Here is a 21,914-nt window from a genome sequence, read left to right on the forward strand (position 1 = left end):
GGGAACAATCGATAACAGAATAGCCAATACTGAATTAATGTTTCCACATCATATTACAGAAACTACAGGGATTAATATAATGACATGCATCATATGAAATAATGCTCGAAAGTACATAATAAATTATATATATAATACTGGTACATATGAAATGCATCTTTTCATGTACCTGCAATAATACTCTTGGATATACAGAATATTTTTAGACATCAAAATACCCAAAAGCATTATTAGGTAAGGATTTGGTTTTGTTTTATGGTGTTTTCACCCCATCCCTTAGCACTGAAGTCACAATACCGTATTTGGGTGGAAACTTTACCTCAATTATTAAAGCAAATGTCATTTTCTCTTAAGATTTTCAACCAATTATATTTCTAGTCCAGCTTTTTTTTTTTGCAAACTAGTTATAGGTCCTCTTTACGAGCAATTCCTACATTTCATTTCTGCTGCTGCTTTTACTCTGATGCATTCATGTTTTTTGTTAAAAGAAAATATCCTCATACTTATAGGAAATGCTATATGATGAAGTTGGCTTTGTATATAGTGTATGGTGTTTAGCTTGCATTTTAGTTAAAATAGCAGTCTTGTTGGTCCTTATGTTTAGGTTACTTTTCTGTTGCTATTTTAGTGTTCATGATTTTCATACTTCATCCCTTTCTAATCAACAAAAATTTCTATTAGGATGATCTCAAGGTCACTTCCATCTTTGGAGGGCAATGTGATATCTGGGCTTGACTGTAATTTGTTATTAATCTTGAACATTTGTGAGATAGAAAATTTCCCCAATAAATTTATTCTTGCAAAAGCTATATTAGAGATGAGAGAAAAGAGGATGGGTTTTCTAATGCTTAAAGTAACCCTTGTGGATTACCTGATCCCTTGCCTGTGATTCGTAAGGTCCCCATGTTCTTACCTAGGTCCTTCAGTCACTCTGTAACAACTTGATGGTCTCTACTTCTTGATCTTTTTAACTGAATTGCAATTTGGGTGCTAATGATTAATAAGATTGTAGTGAAACAAGTATAAAATATTAAAACATGAAATTAATATTCAATTAAGTTTATCGATCCACTGTGGATTTCCCTCCTCCTTGCCCCTTGATTTGTACCGTTTTCATTCAGACCACAAAAAGTAAAAGTTCATTTGAAAATCATCAGCCATAGATTAAACATTAGTGAGATTTTCATTTTGTAGTAGTGTATAGATCTAAATTTTTCTAAAACCGTGACTCTTGAGGTCAGGCTAAGACCACAATCTGGGTCAAAAGTTTTACATAGGAATTGATAAAACTTTGTTCTACTGAGAACAAATGGGATAATAGTACTGTACATGGTTAAAGGTAGTAGATGGATATGGAATTATGCTAATTTGGTGTAACCACCTCATATTCAAAATACTTTAATCCCAAGTGTCCCAACAGGGAAATTCAGTCAGATTACTATTATTACTACTAGTCTAGCTACACCCCTGGTTGGAAGAGCATAAAATCTATAAGCCCTAGGGCTCCAACAAGGAAAGAAGCCCAGTGAGGAAAGGAAATAGTAAATAAACTATATATATAAAGAATGGATAAGAGATATAAAATATTTCAAGATCAGTAACAACATTAATTTAAAGGTGATTACCGATCTTCAAATCAGTATATAAACCATAGAACAAGACTCGAGTCAACCTCTTCGACAAAAGAGAAGATACAATAAGGTTGAATTTTTTATGTTTCGCCGATTCCACTGCCACATTAAGATCATTCCACAATCTGGTCACAGCTGAAATAAAACTTAAAATGCGGTGTAGTATTGTGCCTGATGAGAAGGCATGACTGTTAAAATTACTTAATACTGGGTACTACATACAGGATGGTACATTTTTGGAAGCTCTGAATGCAATGATGATCTGAATTATGAATAATCTTATGCAACATGCGTAACGAACTAACTGAACAACAATGCCAGAGATTAATATCTAGATCAGGAATGAAATTAATAGACAGTAAGTTTCTATCAAACAATTCAAGATGAGAGTCAGTAGCTGGAGACGAGACATGAGAACAATACTTAAAGCAAAGTAGAATGAAACTGTAATAATTTCTTTGATATAAACTGAATGGTAGAACAATCACAACCTTTCCTATTGGTCTCAAGTTCAGGAAGCTAAGAGAATAGCCCCTTCATTAATCTGATGGTATTGACTAAGAGAATAACTTCTTCATGAACCTGATGGTATTGATGTCTTGTGAGTCTTCGCCTAGTTGATGTAGCTGGTCCTTATACAAGGAAGCTATATCAGCAAGTCTGAATATTACGGGGAGATGTTTCTGTAATAGTAACCTTGCTATCAATGAAGTAGATAACAAGTTTAAATAAAAAAGACACAAGAGATAACTATTTCTATTGATCATAGAAATTCTCCTATTGCATTATCACAAGATGTGCTCTCTTTGAGTTGTAAAGTATGTCAAGCATTGTGTGTGACATCTCAGTTCTTGATCAACATCCCTAGCACTTGACTTTGTAAGAAGTCTTCCATCGTTTAGGGTCTTGGTACATTTAATGAGCCTTTCATTCAGCTTTATTGTCATTGCTTGTCTTAAATTTGAAATTTCCTCCTCTTCACTCAAAACTTTGTATATTATCCCTGGCTCATCTCTCCTGTGCTGACACATCCTTGACTATTCAGGTGTGGTTATCTAATTTATTTGGGGTTGATTAGACAGCATTTGATATACTAAACTGCAACTCCATGCTGAGTTTCACAGCAGTATTCATCATCATTGTGTCTTGGTTGTGAGTGACACACACTTTGCTCTACCTCCATAGTTTAATTTTAGAGTTTTCCTTCCCTTATATGAATAAGCTTTACTCTGATATTGAACTTCATCTGCCTAAAGCAATTGGGTTTTTGGTCCCAAAACCTTATTCTTGCTTTATTCCTGGCTGCAGAATCCTCCCTAACTCAGGAACAATAGTGTTGATTGCAAGGTCGGCTCTTTAGTTTGCAACCTATTGGGGGAATATTAAGAATCCATTGATATATGCTGCCCTCTCGGTAACTCTCGCAGACTACATTTGATCATGTGTATACAAACTTTTCCTCCTTTATAATAGGGATGTGTCTTCAGCGGTGCTAGAATAGCCATTGAATCATTAACAAGGTAGTTGATTAATGACAAGTGGCATGAGTGGAAGACCCGCCCATCCATATATCTCTAGATTAATTTGGTTCCTCTGAGGATATAAACCTTCAAAACCCCATGTGTTGTGACCTTTGTGAAGGAGTGACTGTAAGCAGCCCCCTTCCTCACCTTGGAGAGTTTTTTCTGACCCATTGATTAGGAAGACTATGAACTCTGAGCGTAACTCGTCTTGTTTCATGTTAGTTTTTTACTCTGGGAGGGAGTTACATGATTCAGAGATTCAGACTGAATGTCGCCCATGTCTCTGGGCCCAATAGTGAAATTATTCGTCTGGCATTCACCTGGTGCCAGTATTCCCTTGATAGTGATCCCTTTATCGTGCAGTGTCAGTGAGTATTCCCAGTGCTTTTCTTGTAACAAAACACCCAGCCTAATGGTTTGTGTTGCAGTGAAGGAAGCTTTTGTAGCCTTCTCTCTTCAGAGAGAGTGTAGTCATTATTGGTTGGCCAGACCATAACTCCTCTGTGACAGCAAAGAAAAATTGTTGGTAAGGGTAAGGAAAGGTCACCCTCTCTCTTCTTCCTCTACCAATCTCTTAGTCCTCCTCCATTCCCTTTGTCAGAGATTTCTTCTTGAGAAGACGTCTATGAAGAGATAGTCTGATGAGAAAGCCTTTTCTAAATTAGGGATCCATTTTGATATTTATACATCTGTATCTCATGTAGCATTCGAAAAGGTAGAGACGATTATATAAGACATTGCTGGAAGTATTCGTGTCGTTTTGTACTCGTGACATTTCTCCAGTTAAAAATTGTCTCAATATTCCTTGCAGTGTAATTTTCTTTTCAAACTGGTTCTTGAGCAAGATATGCAAATAATTTGGGTGATGCGCTTTTACATCTTATATATTTAGGGGTTAAGTGATAGAATCTCTGCTGTATAGAAATTTTTTAATATGTCTTTTATGTTATACAGTATTAGTAAGAGCAATAATCTCACTTAAATTTACTAATGAAATTCATGAGTGGAATCTTGAAATGTACAGTACATTGACTAAGTAAAGTAAAAAATTATTATTATTATTATTATTATTGACCATAGTTTTTTATTTATTTTCCAGGGAAGCATTAATGTATGGTTTGAATTCATTAAATGGATATTCAGGATTTCCCACAACACATTACCAGGGTTACTTTTGGGTGTACTAGAGAAGTTGAATAACTACAGCAAATCTTCAGAGGACTTTCCAAAATTGCTTACAATGTGTACAGATCTTCGTAATGAAATAAAGGTAGGCAACATGAATGAAAATCACAAGATGATTGTTGGCATACACTATTCCATTAAAAAGGCATTAGTTCTCATCTGCATTTTATTTTATTATAAAAAGATATATGAATTAACGTATCTATAAGTTTTAGTAATGTTGTTCACCTGATGATATATAATACTGCATTTAGATTTCCTGTGTTTAATTGCATTTATGCTTTTCTCATTGTTCGTCACCATCATCTTTGTCCTCAAATCAATGTGTCTGTTAGGTTTCTCCTTCTGTGCTTATGAAGTGGACAGTTGTATTTCATGATTACCTAACAACAAGAAATCTGCTCTACCAAATAGGTTGATAAATAAAAGAATTATTGAATCTTTCTCTAGTAGTTTATACTGTAATTCATGTGAGTCATTTTACTGAATATAAGCCATCACCAACTCATGTTTGATTTAGTAGGCAAAGTTTTTTTTTTTTTAAACTACTCTATGAGACCACAGATTCACTTTTCTTTTAGTCCTGGGGCATTAGCTGCAAGAAAAAGGTAGGACTGGGAGGTAGGAACCCCTTGATTGTGAAAATTGGTATTTATTGAAGAAAAAAGTATTAAAGAAAATAGATTGGTTCATCATACTCCATTAATAGGGATGTATTACTTTCAAATATTTCATTTACTCTACAAGGGATGTCCAAAGTCCTATTAAAGTTGGAGAAAAGAATATTCTATATTGATGATGTTGTAAAGATCTCTAATTATATGACAATCAAGACCAACATGTCATGCTATTAGAGTTTATACGATGAGCTATGTCAGAATATTTTAGATTATTTGAATTTAAAATGATTTTCATCACTTTCCGTAACTTACCCTCCTCATAAGGAGTTTGGTAGTCAGCATTATAATTCACAGGTATTTATCATTTTTATTATTATTATTACTTGCTAAGCAATAACCCTAGTTGGAAAAGCAGAATGCTATAAACCCAGGGGCTCCAACATGGAAAATAGCCCAGTGAGGAAAGGAAAAAAGGAAAATACAATATTTTAAGAGTAACATCATCCAAAATAAATATCTCCTATATAAACTATAAAAAACTTTAACAAAACAAGAGGAAGAGAAATAAGAAAGAATAGTGTGCTTGAGTGTACCCTCAAGCAAGAGAACTCTAACCCAAGACAGTGGAAGACCATGGTACAGAGGCTATATCACCACACAAGACTAGAGAACAATGGTTTGATTTTAGAGTGTCTTTCTCCTAGAAGAGCTGCTTACCATAGCTAAAGAGTCTCTTCTACCCTTACCAAGAGGAAAGTGGCCACTGAACAATTACAGTGCAGTAACTCCTTGAGTAAAGAAGAATTGTTTGGTAATCTGTAATGTCAGGTGTATGAGGACAGAGGAGAATATGTAAAGAATATGCCAGACTATTCAGTGTGTGAGTGTAGGCAAAGGAGAAAATGAACTGTAACCAGAGAGAAGGATCCAATACAGTACTGTCTGGCCAGTTAAGGACCCCAAGCTCTCTAGCAGTAGTATCTCAATGGGTGGCTAGTGCCCTGGCCAACCTACTACCTATAAAAATAAAGCAATTTTTAATTATAAAATGTAATATGTTGATTAATGAGGTAAAATCGTTTGAATAATAAGGAACTATGATCTCTAATACAGGGTCTATAGAATTGGAGTTTATTGAAAGATTGGAAAAAGCAAATCGGATAATGGGTAGGTTAAGTAAAATTAGGAAATCAAATTGCCTGAAATTACATATAAAAATCAAGCTATTTATATCAGTATGACTGTATCAGTATACTGTATGGATATGAGTCATGGTGTGACAATGAAACAATATCCAACAGATTTTGTAGATTTGAGAACAAAACCCTCAGAAGAATATTGGGAGTTGAATGACAGGAGAGGATTAGAAATAAAACTATAAGAGAGATTAATCGAGTGTCATATGTGGATGAGATTATGGTGAGGGGTAGATGGAGATGATTTGGGCATGCTCTTTGCACTCCCCAAGGGAGGTTAGTTCACCAAACATTTAACTGGGCTCTACAAGGCACAAGAAGAGTTGGAAGACCCAGGCCTACTTTATTGAGGACTATGAAATGTGAAATAGGAGATGATGAATGAAAACCTATTGATTAAGAAGCTCAAGATAGAGACGACTGGCTAAATTTAACCAAAGGCCCTTTGTATCAATAAGAGTAGGAAGAGATGATGAGGATTATTATTTTTATGCCTGTGAGTCGCATATTTTTTACTGTCTTCCCCAATTTGTGATTGAGAGATTTGAAGGTTCTATAGAGGTCTTTTACATCATCAATAATATAAGGCACAGAGTTTGCTGTCTTGGCTTATCTGTGAAATGTATCGGTATCATTTCACACAGTAGAAAACTTATATGTTTTATTCTTTCAACCTTATTAATCACAATGTATTGCAGGGTCGGCCTTTCGAGTCTACTCTTTCCATCTGTTTTTATTCCTTGTATCTTCTTCCCCAGTACCATCTTACCCATATCCCTCCTCACCACATCCATCCATCTGTCCACTGATGCCCCACACTCCTCTTTCCCATCACTGAACGTTCTCCTCGTGCTGTGAGGAGACGTCTTTTTTTTTTAACCAGCTGGTTCTCCACGCGCTGATCATGAGCCTTCGGGCTCTTGTCATGTTGATCCTGCAGGTTCCAGCTACTCTCTTCTTATTACATGGTCATAATATCTCAGACAGGCTTCCCTAGCCTTCTCCTTTCCATTCTTTGTATAGCTTGACTCTTCTTCCTTTCTAATAGTGATATTCCAGCAATCCATCTCACCCTCCTCATCTTTGTTCTTCCCAACAGTCCCTCCTCCTCCTTCCTTTTAAGTGCCCAAATTTATGCCCCATAAAATAGTATGGCCCTGATAACTGTCTTTTAATTAATCTTATCTTTTAAGCTTTAATGAAATTTTTTTGTCTGAAACAACTCCAGTTACTTCCCTCCATTTTCACCATTCTTTCACTCTCCATCTCACTGCCTTTCCAATACCTCCCTCTTCTGATATTTTTGATCCTAAGTAGTTAAACTCTCTTCTGTTTTAGCACTGTACCATCTTCCACTTGAATGGTTACTTCTTTATGTTCTTTTCTACTACTAATCATTAGCTCTGTCTTTCCAGTGTTCACCTTCAATCCTTTCCTTGCTATGGATCTCTTCCATGTTAAAAATATTTCTTGCAGTTCATCTCAGTTCCCATCATTATTTGTTATTCTTTAATTCAGATAGACTGGTAACTCAGTGTGTGCTTCATAATAGGTAGTAACTAGAAGGAAAAAGTGGCAGAAGTAAAGAGTAAATGTTAGGCTTTTAAATATATCAATAATAATAGGAGATCAAATAGTAAATATATTTTCAGCATATGTAGCTCAGATGGGTTGCCAAGAGCAAGAAAAGGAATAATTTAGACAAGAATTTGAGTCAGCCATTAGAACAGTGAAAGAGGAGGAGAAGCTAATCTTAGGAGCAGACATGAATGGCAGAGTGGAAAAGAAAAGGGATTAGGTCTGAGAAGGTACTTAGAGGTCATGGTTTTGGAATTAGAAATGAAAATGGTAGTATATATTAGAGATGGCTCTGCGCTTTGAATTTGCATATATTAACGCCTAGTTTCAGAAGTTGGATAACCACCTGATAACCCATGAAACTGGAGTGGAAAGCTGAATAGATTTTATTCTAGTCGGAGAAGTTGACAAAAATAATGTGATGAACTGCAAAGTGATTTGGTGGGAAGCATGTACAGTAAAGAAACAACATAGACTGGTAGTGATGTACTGTGGTTTAAAAGGAGAGATAGAAACCCCAAGAAGAGATAGAGGAGATTTAGAGTTACGGTTTAGGACCTGAAAGGAGAAAAGGGTTAGTAATTTAGGGGGATTGTGTTATGAAATTATATTTGTTCCAGCGTAAATACAAACACACCCGCTATTTATAGGGGTATACTTTCGGGGTAGCTGAAAGACGAGCCATGATAATTTTAGTGAGGGATAACTACCCCATCCGCTAGTTAGCGGGTGGGGGGTGGGGTTTTTATATATGGAAACATACTCTTATATTGTTAAATACTTGTAACTTGTATATGTCGGACTCCGCCATAAGGGAGTTGTCATTGTGTTGATATACCTCCCCTACCTTACCACCCTCCCCTGTGTGGGTGGCCGGTAGTTCCCAACACTCCCGTGTGTTTGTTCAGTACTTGAATTAAAGTTTATAATAGTTCCGCTCCCTTTGGAGGGATTCTCTTGCAAGTAAGATGACTTATTCCCTGAATAGTTCACGTTATGCAGCGGAGTTATAAATTGTAATTCATCACAACTTTTATTTACTTTTCTACAGATAGCAGCGATGTAGAAAGAAGACCGATGGCTTCGGCCGCTACGGTCAGTATCCTGCGCTTCTTGTGGCAAACTCGTGAGCTGCCCACCTTATGAGGTAGCACTCGTTGCCGACCTTCAACTTGAACAAGGCTTGTTGATGGGAAGCATAGAGTGCTGCCAGGAGTTTCGCCTCTAAGGGTTGGAGAACCTTCCCTTACAAGGTAGTGTTAACCTTCCCTGGAGTTGAGCTGCTCCCCCTTCCGAGGGAGAGCTTCCCTACTTCAGCTGTTCAGTAACCTTCCCTCTTTTGGGAAGAATCGCTGACAGCTCGACGAGATTTGCTTCTGCTATCTCGTCGCTGAAGACAGTGCTTCTTCCCCTTGAGCTGGGGAAAAGCAAGTCTAAGGCTTGTTCCTCCTTTGGGGGGAACTTCTTTCTTGTTCGCGAGAGAGATCGTTACACCTATGCTTTTTCCCATAGAGCTTGGAGAAAGCTTGTCTTAGGCGATGTCCTCCTTTGGGAGGACATCTCTCGTTCGCGAGTGAGATTATTACGCTTACGCTTTTTTTCCATAGAGCTGGGAGAAAGCTTGTCTTGGCAATGTCCTCCTTCAGAACTTTCCTCTCGTTCGCGAGAGAAATCTTATGTTCAGCTTTTGTGTTGGAGCTGCGGATTGTCGGTCAGGTGTTTCAGGGGAACGAGTCTCTCTTTCTCGAGAGAAGACCGCCTTTGGGCATCGGTGGTCCCCCTTACGCTTATGGTTCTCCTCCAGGGGTGGAGCGAGAGTCTTGTCTTAAGCGACATTCTCCTGCGGGAGAACACACTTCCCCTGCGGAGGAGGTATCTTTAGAGCAGTATTAGTCTCCCCCTCGGGCAGTGTCTGCTCAGCGTTTCTCTCCGGAGGATCGTAGGGGGGAAGGGGTGGTGACCCCTCTCCATCCTGGACGTTCTCCTGGTGCTGTGAAGAGACGTCTTTTTTTGAACCAGCTGGTTCTCCACGCGCTGATCGTGAGCCTTCGGGCTATCATCATGTTGATCCTGCAGGTTCTCATGACCTTGGGAGTCCTTGGGGCCTCCGTCACACTGGACTTTCGAGTTCACACAACTTGGAACCTTTAGGTTTCAGTTACGTCGAACCTTCGGGCTCTCGTAACGATGGTTACGCTGATCCTTCGGGCTCTCGTACCATCAGTCATGCTGATCCTTCGGGCTCTCGTACCATTAGTCACGCTGACTGTTGGACTATCCCTTCGGGGCCTCGCAACATAAGTTATACTGAACCTTCGGGCACTCATGCCTTTAGTCACGCTGACACTTTGTTGTCTTGGACAGGGAAACGTTGGTTTCCCGTTGCTCTGACCCTTCGGGGTCTCGCAACACAGAACACGCTGAAGCTTCGGGTTCTCGTGACCCTCGTCATCAAGAGTCTTACTCTTATGACAGAGAGTTTCGAACTCTCGTCGTGCAGAGCATTGGCGCGCACGACCAACTTGGCGTGCGCGACTAACGTCATCAAGAGTGTTACTCTAATGACAGCGAGTCTTCGGACTCTTGTCGCGCAAACACTTCGCGCGCTATCAGCGCTACGCGCGCGACCAACTCTATGCGCGTGACAATCGTCATCAAGAGTTTTTACTCTTATGACAGAGTGTTTTCGGACTCTCGTCGCGCGAACTGTTCGTGCGCGTGTCCATCTCGGTAGGCGCGACCAACTTTACACACGTGACCATCGTCGTTAAGACATATACTCTTATGACAGTCTTCTGACTCTCCTCACGCGAAGTGTTCGCGCTCGTGACCAGCGTCATCAAGGGTTTCACTCTTATGACAGTCTTCATACTCTCGTCGTGCATGGGACCATCGTCATCAAGAGTTTTACTTCATGTCAGAGTGTCTTTGGACTCTCGTTACGCAAAGTGTTTGCGCACGACCATCGTCATCAAGAGTTTTACTCTTATGATAGAGTCTCAGGGCTCTCGTCGCGCGTGCTCAATTAGCGCTACGTGCGCGACCATCGTCATCAAGAGTTTTACTCTCATGACAGAATCTTCGGACTCTTGTCGCGCGCACACAGTTACCGCTACGCACGCGAACAACACTACGCGCGCAACCATCGTCATAAAGAGTTTTACTCTCATGTCAGTCTTCAGACTCTCGTCGCGTGCAAACAACCTATACGCACGCAACCATCGTCATAAAGAGTTTTACTCTTATGACTGTCTTCGGACTCTCGTCGCACATCGTCGCCAAGAGTTTTACTCTTGTGACAGAGTCTTCGGACTCTCCAACTCTACGCGCGCGACCCACTCTACGCGCGCGACCCACTCTACGCGCGCGACCAACTCTACGCGCGCGACCAACTCTACGCGCGCGACCAACTCTACGCGCGCACGACCAACTCTACGCGCGACCATCGTCATCAAGAGTTTTACTCTTATGACAGAGTCTTCGGACTCTTGTCTCGCTCGCGATTAGCGCTGCGCGCTCGACCATCGTCATCAAGAGTTTAACTCTTATGACAGAGAGTACTCGGACTCTCGTCGCGCGGAGTGTTCACACGCGCGCGACGATCTTAGTGCAAGACACTATTTTGGCACGTGCGCTCAGCGCTATGTTACACGCGCGCGACCATCTTAGTGCAAGACACCATCTTGGCACGTGCGCTCAGCGCTATGTTGAACCCTCGGGCTTGCACAGCTCACTTCCAGTTTTCCATTGCCTTAGAGACAGCAGTTGCCCATGCTACAATGCCCAGACCCTATCCCTACGGGTAGGCTTGTACCGCTCTTGCCTGCCAGGAAGCTCCCCCATAGGGAAGAATGTTCAGAAACCTACCGAGGTTCCTAAACCCTGAGGGATGCCTGCTGTCTAGGGGCTTCCTTCTCCCTATAGGTAACTATGACATAGTTCCTTTGGGTTCTAATCATGCTTCTGGTCTCGTGAACCCACGCAACACGATTCCTGCGGGTTCTCGTCACAATGATCCCTTAGGGTCGCGCGAAATAGATTTACAATTCCTTAGGGTCGTGTGAAAGGAATTCACAAAATTAATAAAGAACCCCTAGGTTCTCATCGCGCTAAATCTCTCAGTTCCCACGATCCAGAGTTTTTTCTAAAAACTATGGTCGACCCCCTCCACCTACGGGATGGGTCTTGCAAAAGCGTTACATGTTACATCACTACACTCCCAGCTGATTACTATGTCGGCTAGGCTGGTCTCGCCAGCACCGATCCTTTTGTTTTCGAACGAACCTCTGTCATCTTCCCTCCACCCTCCCAATTTGACTGGTTGGGTTAGCAGGCGGCTTGTGATCTTTTCTCGTCATCGAGAAACCCTCAACTGCCAGGACGGAAATTAGCGGGGAATGAAAAATTCTTTACCTCCCAGTTCATTTCCCCTGGTAGGCCTTGCCTAAATTAGACGGTAGTTTTCTCGCTAGCGAGAAAGCGTTCGATGGCAATTCCTTCGGGTAAGCGGTCGATGGCAATCTATGTCTGGTCTTATTGAAGCAAACCCCCACATACGAGATTTCACTCTTTTTGGGAGAGACTCGTTCCTGAGAAATTTTACAGAACTTCAACGGATGTTGTTAAAACTTCATAAAGGCCGTAAGCCTTCCCAGAGCATGGGCTCTATCCAAGACAAAACCGTGAGGTTATTGTCATAAACTCGGGCTCTACCGTTTGATTGAGTCAGCCACTCCCGTCATTGTATCTCAGGTACAACGACTTGCCGTTTTACACGATAGGCTTCTGAGACTTTATTCTACCCTTACAGGGTTATTGTCTCAAACAATTAGTCCCGGAGGAGCAGTGTTAGCTTACGTTTTAGAATGATAGCAACAGCGTGGGCAGCTTTTCATTACGTTTACGAATGTTTCAAACCCCGCCCACAGGGAACCAGACATCCTTGTTTGTATATGAACGGTGGATAGCCCCTCCCATAAAGAGGAGGGGAAAACCAAAGGAGAAATGATCGCTTTTATAACTGTATATTTTAGTTAAGAACATGTGCGCTGTCATTCAAAAAATTATTACAGCTAGTCAACGATCAAAAATTCCTTGGGCAATAATGTTGAGATTCGTCGCACGTGCATTATTCCCGCAACCGGATTTGTTGCAAACGTTTCCTGGAGGCAGAGATTACCCATGCGCTAGCGCAGATGGGCAAGTACATATGCGTGCAAGTGAGCTTTCTGCCAATAAGGGCTATATACATCTAGCAATTAGAACTCTGTTCTATTAAGTTGTATAGCTATATCCCTTACTGAAACCAGGTTATTCAGTACATTACTTGGCTACTTTTCTGTAACCAGACATATGGCATTTACATTCTCCCTTCTTATAGGCACTTTTTCCTTTCTCCCGATCGGAAGTCTTAGTCTCCTACAATGACTCTGACTGGAAACTTCTCATAAGCATATCTGTTCCCTAGTAGGGAACATTCAATATAAATGCTAGTTTACCGATCGGAGACGAAGTACGAACGTTTTTGTCCTAAGAAGGAGGAATCTCCGTAACGAATGTTTTCAACGTTCTCCATCTGAGTTCCAGACACGACTTTTAAGTCAAGCTACGCATGTATGCTTGTCATGCTCACAGTTCGGTGTTACTACTCCGTAGTAGACTTATGCTTATTACCCATCCAACGATAGATTGAAGATACGTCTCAATCCCTTCTTGTGGTTGGTTGGATGCTTTCGGTAATTACCGTCCACTCTCCTGTCCGGAAGGCGATCTCGATGGAGATTCGCTCTTATAACATAAGCTGTACTGATTAACTGGTTTACCGTTTGGTATCGGTCTTATTCGGCCAGCCAGACTAGATTGGTGGCAGTTGTAGGGAGGTTAGGCTCCTCCCCTTCATTGCAAGAATGTGCAAATAATTGCACATCTCGACATCACCTTGAGATGTGTTTATTGTTATGCAACCTCCCCCACCGCTGGACGAACCGCGGATGGTGGGTGGGTGGCAAACAAGAGCTTCTGCAAAGAGGCCTATCTTTTCGTCTCCCCTATGGATCTGATGCTCTCTTTAATGCATCAAAAGGGGGTGGGAGGCCATATGCCGCACCATTCCAACCTCATCCGTTGTCCCGATTCAGAAAGGTACTAGCGTTCACCTCTCTTAGAGAACCATCTAGCAGTAGGAAGCCTCAGATGGACAGAGGACAGCTAGGTGCCCCCATCCACTTGCGTCATTCCTGGTACCGGAATGTGCTTGCAGACAATCTGAACAGGACCTCTGTCAGGTCCTAGTGTATTTGAATCATCTTGTATCCAACAAAGTCTTAACTTTGTGAGGTCCCCGACTGTGGTCATGCTCGCAACGGCCCTGAACTTCAGGCTCCCTCTCGACCGTTTCCCAGTCCCGGAACACAAGGCCCTCAAACAAGATGAATTCCAAGATCGATGGGGCAGCTTAGAGGTGTACGCTTTTTCCCCCATTCAGTCTGGTGAGGAAGTCCTCAGCCAAGTCAGGATAAGCAAGATCTTATCAATAACTCCAGTAGCTTCGCTACGGCATCACGCAGAACGGTTCCCGGACCTTCTGCAGCTCCCGATTGAGTTCCAAGGGATCTTCCTCCACGACATGATCTTCCAAGCAGACATATGCTAACACTTTCCTAAGCCGTAGCTTTTCTTCGATTTCACGCTTTGGATGGTCCCACACCTCCTCTCTCAGAAAGGCCTTTGGCAACGAGTTGCGGACAAGATATCTAGGCACCTCAGACACTTTTCAGCGTCAGTCTTCCAGGCGAAGTGTTCAGTCCTTTGTGACTGATGTTGTGGAAGGGGATTCTCTCCCATCGATGCCTTTACTTATACAAAGTTTGAAACAACTTGTCCCCCGTCGGATCTCAACCTCCTCCTGGGAACGCGGTTTGGGTCCTTCGGTCCCTGAAGGCCCCTCTTTACGAACCTCTATGCCAGGCAGCAGATCGCTTCCTTACATGGAAGACGGCCCTTTCTACTCACTTGGGCTTTGACCAAGAAAGTTAGTGTGTTTGATGATCCATCTTCTGATGTCTCCTACTCTAGGAGATAGGGAGAAGTAATCCTCAGCAGCATCCCTGATTTGATTGCCAAGACTCAAAATCCGAGTGTGCTGTACCCTAGGTACAACCAATTCTGGATAGAGAGTCTTCATTCGATAACCGAACACCCTTCAACTGGGGTTTTACCCAGTGAGGAATCTGTGGTGTTACCTTAAAAGAACGACACCAGTTCACCCCCGTGTGTCGGCACTGTTGACCAGCACGGGGAAGGTCAAGAGGAGGATCACAAGGATTTCCTTCCCCTCTGGGATCGGAAGGCTATTGAGTTTGCCCTCAATCTAAACCCTCCTCCATCCTAGGACCCAGAGCTTGTAACGTCAGTGGCGTTCAAGAAACTACTCTGTAGCGCAGATACTGTAAGTGGGCATGTGGAAGCGTCAATCGACCTTCACGGCCCACTACCTGCAAAGACGTACCCCACAGGAACATGGAGACCTTTTCCATCGGTCCTATGGTGGTCGCACAACAAATGGTCTAAACACCTCGGGCTCCTTGATGGATAAGTAGCTGAGGGTTGAGGGCTGAGGTTACCCAGGTAAGTCTAGGGTGAATGAGTAAGAATAAGTGGCTTCTTTCTTCCTTTCACCTTCTCCCCTCTGGGAAAAACAGCTCTGCAAGCCTTTGAGTTCCTATGTTAAAAGACAAGCCACTGTTAGTTCCACTCACGCACACTTCTGTAGGCCGCTATCAGTGCATTTCCTCATATCGGCACTTGATTTTAGCGAGGGTAGGGTTCCTTCTACTATCGATCACAGATCGAAATAGAGAGGACCCTCCTGGGTCATGACCAAGGCCAGTTGGTGAGGACTTCCTCACTCCTAAGAGTAAGTCACCCTTATAAATAGCGGAGGGTTTGTATTTGCGCTGAAACAAATAACAAATTTGGAAGTAATTTGTATTTTTCTTAGTATACAAACCTGGAGCCATTTATACAAATTGGCCCACCACCCTGTCCCCCAAGAAGTCCTGCCATAAAGCAAAGTGGTTACTCAGCCGAGAGGTGTGAGTGAGCAGGGTAGCCAGTCTACCCCACCCCACACCCGCTAACTAGCGGATGGGATAGTTATCCCGCACTAAAATTATCATGGCTCGTCTTTTAGCTACGTCGAAAGTATACCCCTATAAATAGCTCCAGGTTTGTATACTAATAAAAATACAAATTACTTCCAGATTTGTTACATTTTGTGTTATGTTCTGTGGATTATGGACAAAACCATTTTTTAAGAAGTATCTCTTCTACTATCACTGATTGATTAAAGATGTATTATATTTTTAAGTGCAGACGAAAACTAACAAAATCTAGTAAGAGCGAGTTCCAGTGACTAATTTGTTATTCAAGACTAGGACTAAATGTGAGGTGTTAAAAGCAATGTAAAGTAATGATTAGCATGTATGAATCAGATATTGTTTTAATAGTTTTTTATGGTTTTTAGTTTAATCCTTGGAAGGGGGTTTTGATTTTTATTCTACTTTCAGGAACTCCTTGGTGAAGATGGTGTGTTGCTTTTCCCAAGTCATGCAACCCCAGCACCATACCATTGTCAACCCTTGTTTAGGGCCTTTAATTTTGTTTACACAGCAGTCATTAATGTGTTGCTCTTCCCCTCAACTCAGTGTCCCTTAGGACTTGGCTCAGATGGTGTGCCTTTAGGAATTCAGGTATGGTATTTTTTCTATTTCCTAATGTTGATGATGACAAAGCTTTATTGAGATTAAAATTAATGATATTGCAATGTGGGCACATTAATTCCACATAGAAGGTACTTTGACACTTAATCAGTGAAGTTTCCAGCATATAGATAAGTTTTTTGTTACCCCAATATTTGGTATTATAGATGTGAAATGAAACTAGGAATTCTGTCTGGTAAGATAACTGGCAATTATGTTGCAAATATTTCATCCTACCCCATAAAAACTGGTCTAACTTTTAGTATTTGTGGTAAAGAAACCACAGAATTGCTTAGGCTAATAAAGCTGCCTGGAATTGTTTTTCATTCTTGTTGCTGACACTTTGTTTTCTCCTATTTGGGGTGTTAAAGTGAAGTGAGGTTTCCAAGGACTTTCCTTTGAAAGGCAAGAAGTGAGAATCCAATACAACATAAATACCCAAGAAATATTGACTCCCTCTGCTCTAGGGCCAGTTTATCAATGTGCAAAGCACAGACTTAGTAGTGTATAAGGGAGACTCACAAGTTCAGGCACAATAGAACTTGACCCAACACCTCAGTTGTTGAAATTCGTCCTTCGTGAGTGACGTCATTACTACGTCGTTGCCTCATAGAAATGAATCATAATTCCAGTTGACGGACAGGCTACAAGCCCACCAACTACCGTCCAACTTCCATCCAGAATTCTGAAGTGCTGCTATTACCAGCTGTTTCTGTTCAAGTGAAATAAGTATATTGAATAGTTAACTAACATTACTTCAGGTTTTTCTTCTTTTCGTTAGTTAATGTGATAATATGAAGTAAGGTTTAGATTGAGTACTGTCAGTTGAGCAGTTATGTTTGTTAATGGATTGTTTTAATTTGATACCAATTTAGATGGTGGTGTTAACATTCTTGTATGTCTAATTAGGTCTTCCCATCCCAGTGTCAAGAGTTAATAGGCTTTTCTAAACTGATTCATAAATTTAAATTAATTTCATATTTTTGTGGGCTTGGCCTATAATGTACCTTTTTCATAACTGTAGTCAAACTGTTTAATTTTGGGACTTTTGAATTGCTGGAGCCATTTGTTTTTCACTTTGATTATTTTAATTATCACAACTAAATTATATACTGCATACAGTTATGAAGTAAAATGATAAAATAGCCTTATTGTCAATCTAGCATAACCTGAATTGGGCTTTGTCCAGCCAATATATGAATGTTTAATTATTATTAAATTTGTAAGTAATTGCAAATACAGTACATTATTGGTGTGCAAGTTTAAACAGTTCCCTAAATTGAGTTTGTATTCAGTTATTGCCGGGTAGTTTCTAACCTTGGTGAAATTAGGGTTGAAGGCAGGGTTCTTCAAATTGTTTAGGTAAATAAGTGTTATAACTAAGTATAAACAAATTTTGGATCATCACAACACAGAATCAGCTCTCTCTCTCTCTCTCTCTCTCTCTCTCTCTCTCTCTCTCTCTCTCTCTCTCTCTCTCTCTCTCTCTCTCTCTTATATATATATATATATATATATATATATATATATATATATATATATATATATATATAATGCTGTAAAATATAAAAAGTACAGTGCATTGTACTGTAAATAATAAATAAAAAAAAACAATGATATATTGTGCTGTAACTCATTTTTTTTAAACAATTTTTTTTGCGATTTTTTTTTGCGGTGACGGAGATATGATAGAGACAATTTGGCCAACACTTTGAATAATTCGCCGTCACCGGATAACTTGTTGTTGTCTTATAAATTGTGCCAATTGTTGAACAATTTATTTGATATACACGCAATATTTGCCTTCTTCTCACGGATATCTTGTTTCTTGATAATGGTTACTTTATTTACACTGAAGTGGCTTACCATTTCTTCACACTACTAGCACTATTGCCACTAATCTTGCGCTTCATTGCACTACCACTAGCACTATTGCCACTAATCTTGCGCTTCATTGCACTACCACTAGCACTATTGCCACTAATCTTGCGCTTCATTGCACTACCACTAGCAATCTGCTTACCAACCATAGTTAATGTTATTGTAATTTATGGTAATAAGGCAAAAATATCGAGGTGATTCACACAAACAGTTAAGATGATCACAATAGCAAATACATTAGATTTTGAATAAAGTGGGTCAGTGCTGCCCACCCTGGGTGGCGGCGGCTGCATTGGGAGGCAGTCAGGAGGGACTCTAATTTATTATAACTCCACGGAGTTTAAACATACTTTGTTCCAACACGTAGTACTTACCTTGAACTACTTTCCTAGGAGTATCTGGGATCTCCTCCCTAACCAACCAAGAATTTTGCTTAGTTCCCCCTATCTCCGTTTTCCCTTGTCGGGTCCCTCCGTGGTGGATGGATACTCGCCCTGAGGCGACCCGGGGTCAGCGTGCGAGAGTGCGCTGCTAGGTCTGAGTCATCAGAAAGCGTCTGGTCGCGGCGTAGATCACATCTCGCCGCTCTCTCTCACATCCCGTCCGACCCGCCATTGTGTTCCACGTGTTCCCTTTGTGTTTCCCCATCCTTTCCTCGTGTTACTTGTGTCGTTTGTGTGTTCGTGTATTCCCTTATGGAATCTCAACGCCGTTGTCCCGGGCCCAAGGCCGGTAAGTCTTGCGGGGCCTGGCTGTCCAGGCCTGATGTCGACCCGTACACGTTGTGCTCCTCGTGTAGAGGCAATAAGTGCTCCCCTGCCTCCACGTGTCCGGATTGTGTGTCCTGGCCGGAGTTGCAGTGGACCTTATTCGCGACGAAGAAGAAGAAGGCGGGCATCAGCTCGCCCTTGACGTCGCCTTCAGTGCCTTCGGAGAGAGGTTCTCCTTCCCCTTCCCCTACCCAGAGTAGGGGACGAGGTAAGTCCGTTGCGGGGAAACGGACCATTGCCGTTCCCCATGAGTCTGATATCGGGGATGCTAACTGTGTTGGGCCTACGCAGACGAGTGGGGGGTCTGCTAGTGTAGCGGAAGTGTGTACCGTGGACGAGGTTCTGGTGCCCGCAGGACCCGTCTCCAGTGAAGACCCGGTGTGGGGGAGGCCTGAAACAGCTCCTACCCCCCCCCCCCCCCATCGTGGCAGTGTTTTACAGGTACAGCGGTTTTCGGATGCAGGCGTGACAAAGAAAGGACCACATGCTCTTCAGACCCCGACTCCATTGTGTGGACGGCGCCAAGGACACCCTTCAGGTCCCTCATGCGGCAAGAAGAGGAGTTTGAGGGCTGGTTTGCCTCTCGAGGTGCACTACACATGCCCCCGGCGCCCTCAGCGTCGCTTCCGTCGGACTTCATGCAGCCCGCCACCCCGGTAGTAAAATCACGGGCCCCGAGAGTAGTAGCAGAAGACACGAAGGACTCAGACAGCTCCTCCTCCTCTTCATCTTCCTCGGACGATTCCTCGTCCTACAGCTCGTCATTGTCGGAGGATTCCAGCGGCCGGGAGGCAAGAAGGAAGAGGAAGAGATCCAAGAGGAAGAAGGCGAGCTCTTACGTTGGCCCTTCGAGGAAGAAGGCCAAGATCACGAGAAGGAGGAGTAAGAAGAAGAATTCTTCCAGGAGAAAGTACATTAAAGTGGTTTTTCCTCCTTGCGGGTCGAGCAGGGCTCCTGCCACTCCAGTGCCTGCCTTGGTGGCCGCTGGAGCCGCTTCCACGCCCTTGCCCAGTGTCTCTTCGGCTCCGTCAGCCCATTGGATGCAGTCGTGGGCACACTTTTCCTTGCCCTTGCCCGGCAAGTCACCGGCTCCATCCGTCCAGTGGGGTCAGCTGCGGACACGACCCAGCATCATGGCGCCCACGTCCTTTGTCTCACCGGCTCCGTCCAAGCTACGGATGCAGCCGCTGGCACAACTAGGAAGTTACTCTCCACGGATCTCCCCGGGAGGGGGTAGACCCATGATGGCTACCTCCACCTCGGCGGCTCCATCCGTGACGGAGGCAGCCGCTCCATCGACCCAGCCTGAAGGAAGGGATACGTCGACCCCCACGGATCCATCCGTGATCGAAGATGCAGCCGACTCGGAGGATCAAATGGTAGAGGGTTTGTTGGACACCGGTGAGTGTTCCCCAGATGAGGTGTCCTCCTACAGGAAGGTCCTAGCTCTAATACGACACCATCACAGGCTAAACGAGCCGCAACCTTCATCTGAGCAGGCTTGGCTTTCGAGGTTAGGGAGGATGGTGGACAATCCGGTGAAGCCATCCTTGACCCTACCCCTAGCGCCCGACGTAGCCCTGGGCATGGAACATGTCGACCAGTTTGTAGCACGGCATAAGAACTCCCTAAGAGCCCAAGGGTCCTTCAAGCTCCTGCCTGGACTAAGGACCCAGAAAAATTTCTATGTGCCAGACGGTCGTCATTCAGGGCCCCGCACCTTAGAAGAAGCCGTCGCAACCTTGAACCAGGGCAACACTGATAAAAGGAGCCTTACTGCCCCGGTGGTCTTCTCGCAAGCGGAGGCCGCCATGATGGAGGACACTTCCCAAGATATTGTTAACGTGACCTCCTGGCTGGACTGGTGGGGGTGCACCCTAGCAGGGTTCCAACTATCCCACAACCTATCAGTGCCGGAAAACCAAGCCCTTCTGCAGGAACTTATCCGTTCGGGGGGGTAAGCGATGAAAATCCTCACTTTCCAGTCACTGACCCAGACGGCAAACTGGGTCTTGAGGAGGAGGGATACAGTCCTTAACAGGCTTCCCCGTAGACTCCCCGAACAGGATGCGAAATTCTTGAGGAATGCTCCAGTGTGGGGTGAGACCATGTTCCCCCTTCAGGCAGTAGCTGAAACAATGGAGAGAGTGGGCAAACTTAAGGACTCGTAGCCCAGGCAGACAGCGGCAAGACGTCCTCCCCACAGGAGAACATCAGTGGACGGGGCCTACCCACCTACGCCACCGGCAAGACAGGAGGCCTCCTCCCCTTCCTGGCACCAATCTCCATGGCCCTCCTGCAGGGGCAGTGCTCCAGCCCAGGCCTCCTTTAGGCAGAAGTATTCAGGCTCAAGGAGAGGACGCTCAAACCGTCTCCCCAGAAGGAGATAGGGAGAGAGGCCCCCTACACCTTCCCACGCCTCAGGTGGGGGGATGCCTCAAACGATATTGGCAAGCATGGCGAGACAACGGGGCAGACCCCTGGTCCGTGACAGTCCTCAGGGAGGGATACAGGATTCCCTTCCTGTCGGAACCGCTCCCTCTGATCCCCGAACATCGGGCGGAATGGCTGGCACCCAAAGATCACAAGAAAAGAGCAGCCTTGCAGGAAGAGGTGTCAGCCATGTTGAACAAGGGAGCTCTGCAACCCGTCCAGGAATCGTCACCAGGATTCTACAGCAGGGCTCTTCCTGGTAGAGAAAGCTACGGGAGGTTGGAGGCCAGTCATTGACCTCTCGGCCCTACACAAGTTTATCAAGAAGACGTCCTTCA

General features: G+C 43.2%; 1 protein-coding gene across 4 annotated transcripts in view; it reads left to right on the forward strand.

Moving 5' to 3' along the window:
* Positions 1–21,914, forward strand: part of LOC137654657 (fatty-acid amide hydrolase 2-like) — a 176,885-nt gene that overhangs the window by 147,592 nt on the left and 7,379 nt on the right. For all 4 annotated transcript variants that reach the window (XM_068388493.1, XM_068388491.1, XM_068388495.1 and 1 more), the window contains 2 exons: positions 4,254–4,424; positions 16,301–16,483. In XM_068388493.1, the coding sequence (XP_068244594.1) occupies positions 4,254–4,424; positions 16,301–16,483 (354 nt within the window). The remainder of the gene's footprint in view (positions 1–4,253; positions 4,425–16,300; positions 16,484–21,914) is intronic.

The sequence above is a fragment of the Palaemon carinicauda genome, chromosome 15 (assembly GCF_036898095.1).
Source record: "Palaemon carinicauda isolate YSFRI2023 chromosome 15, ASM3689809v2, whole genome shotgun sequence".
NCBI lineage: Eukaryota > Metazoa > Arthropoda > Malacostraca > Decapoda > Palaemonidae > Palaemon > Palaemon carinicauda.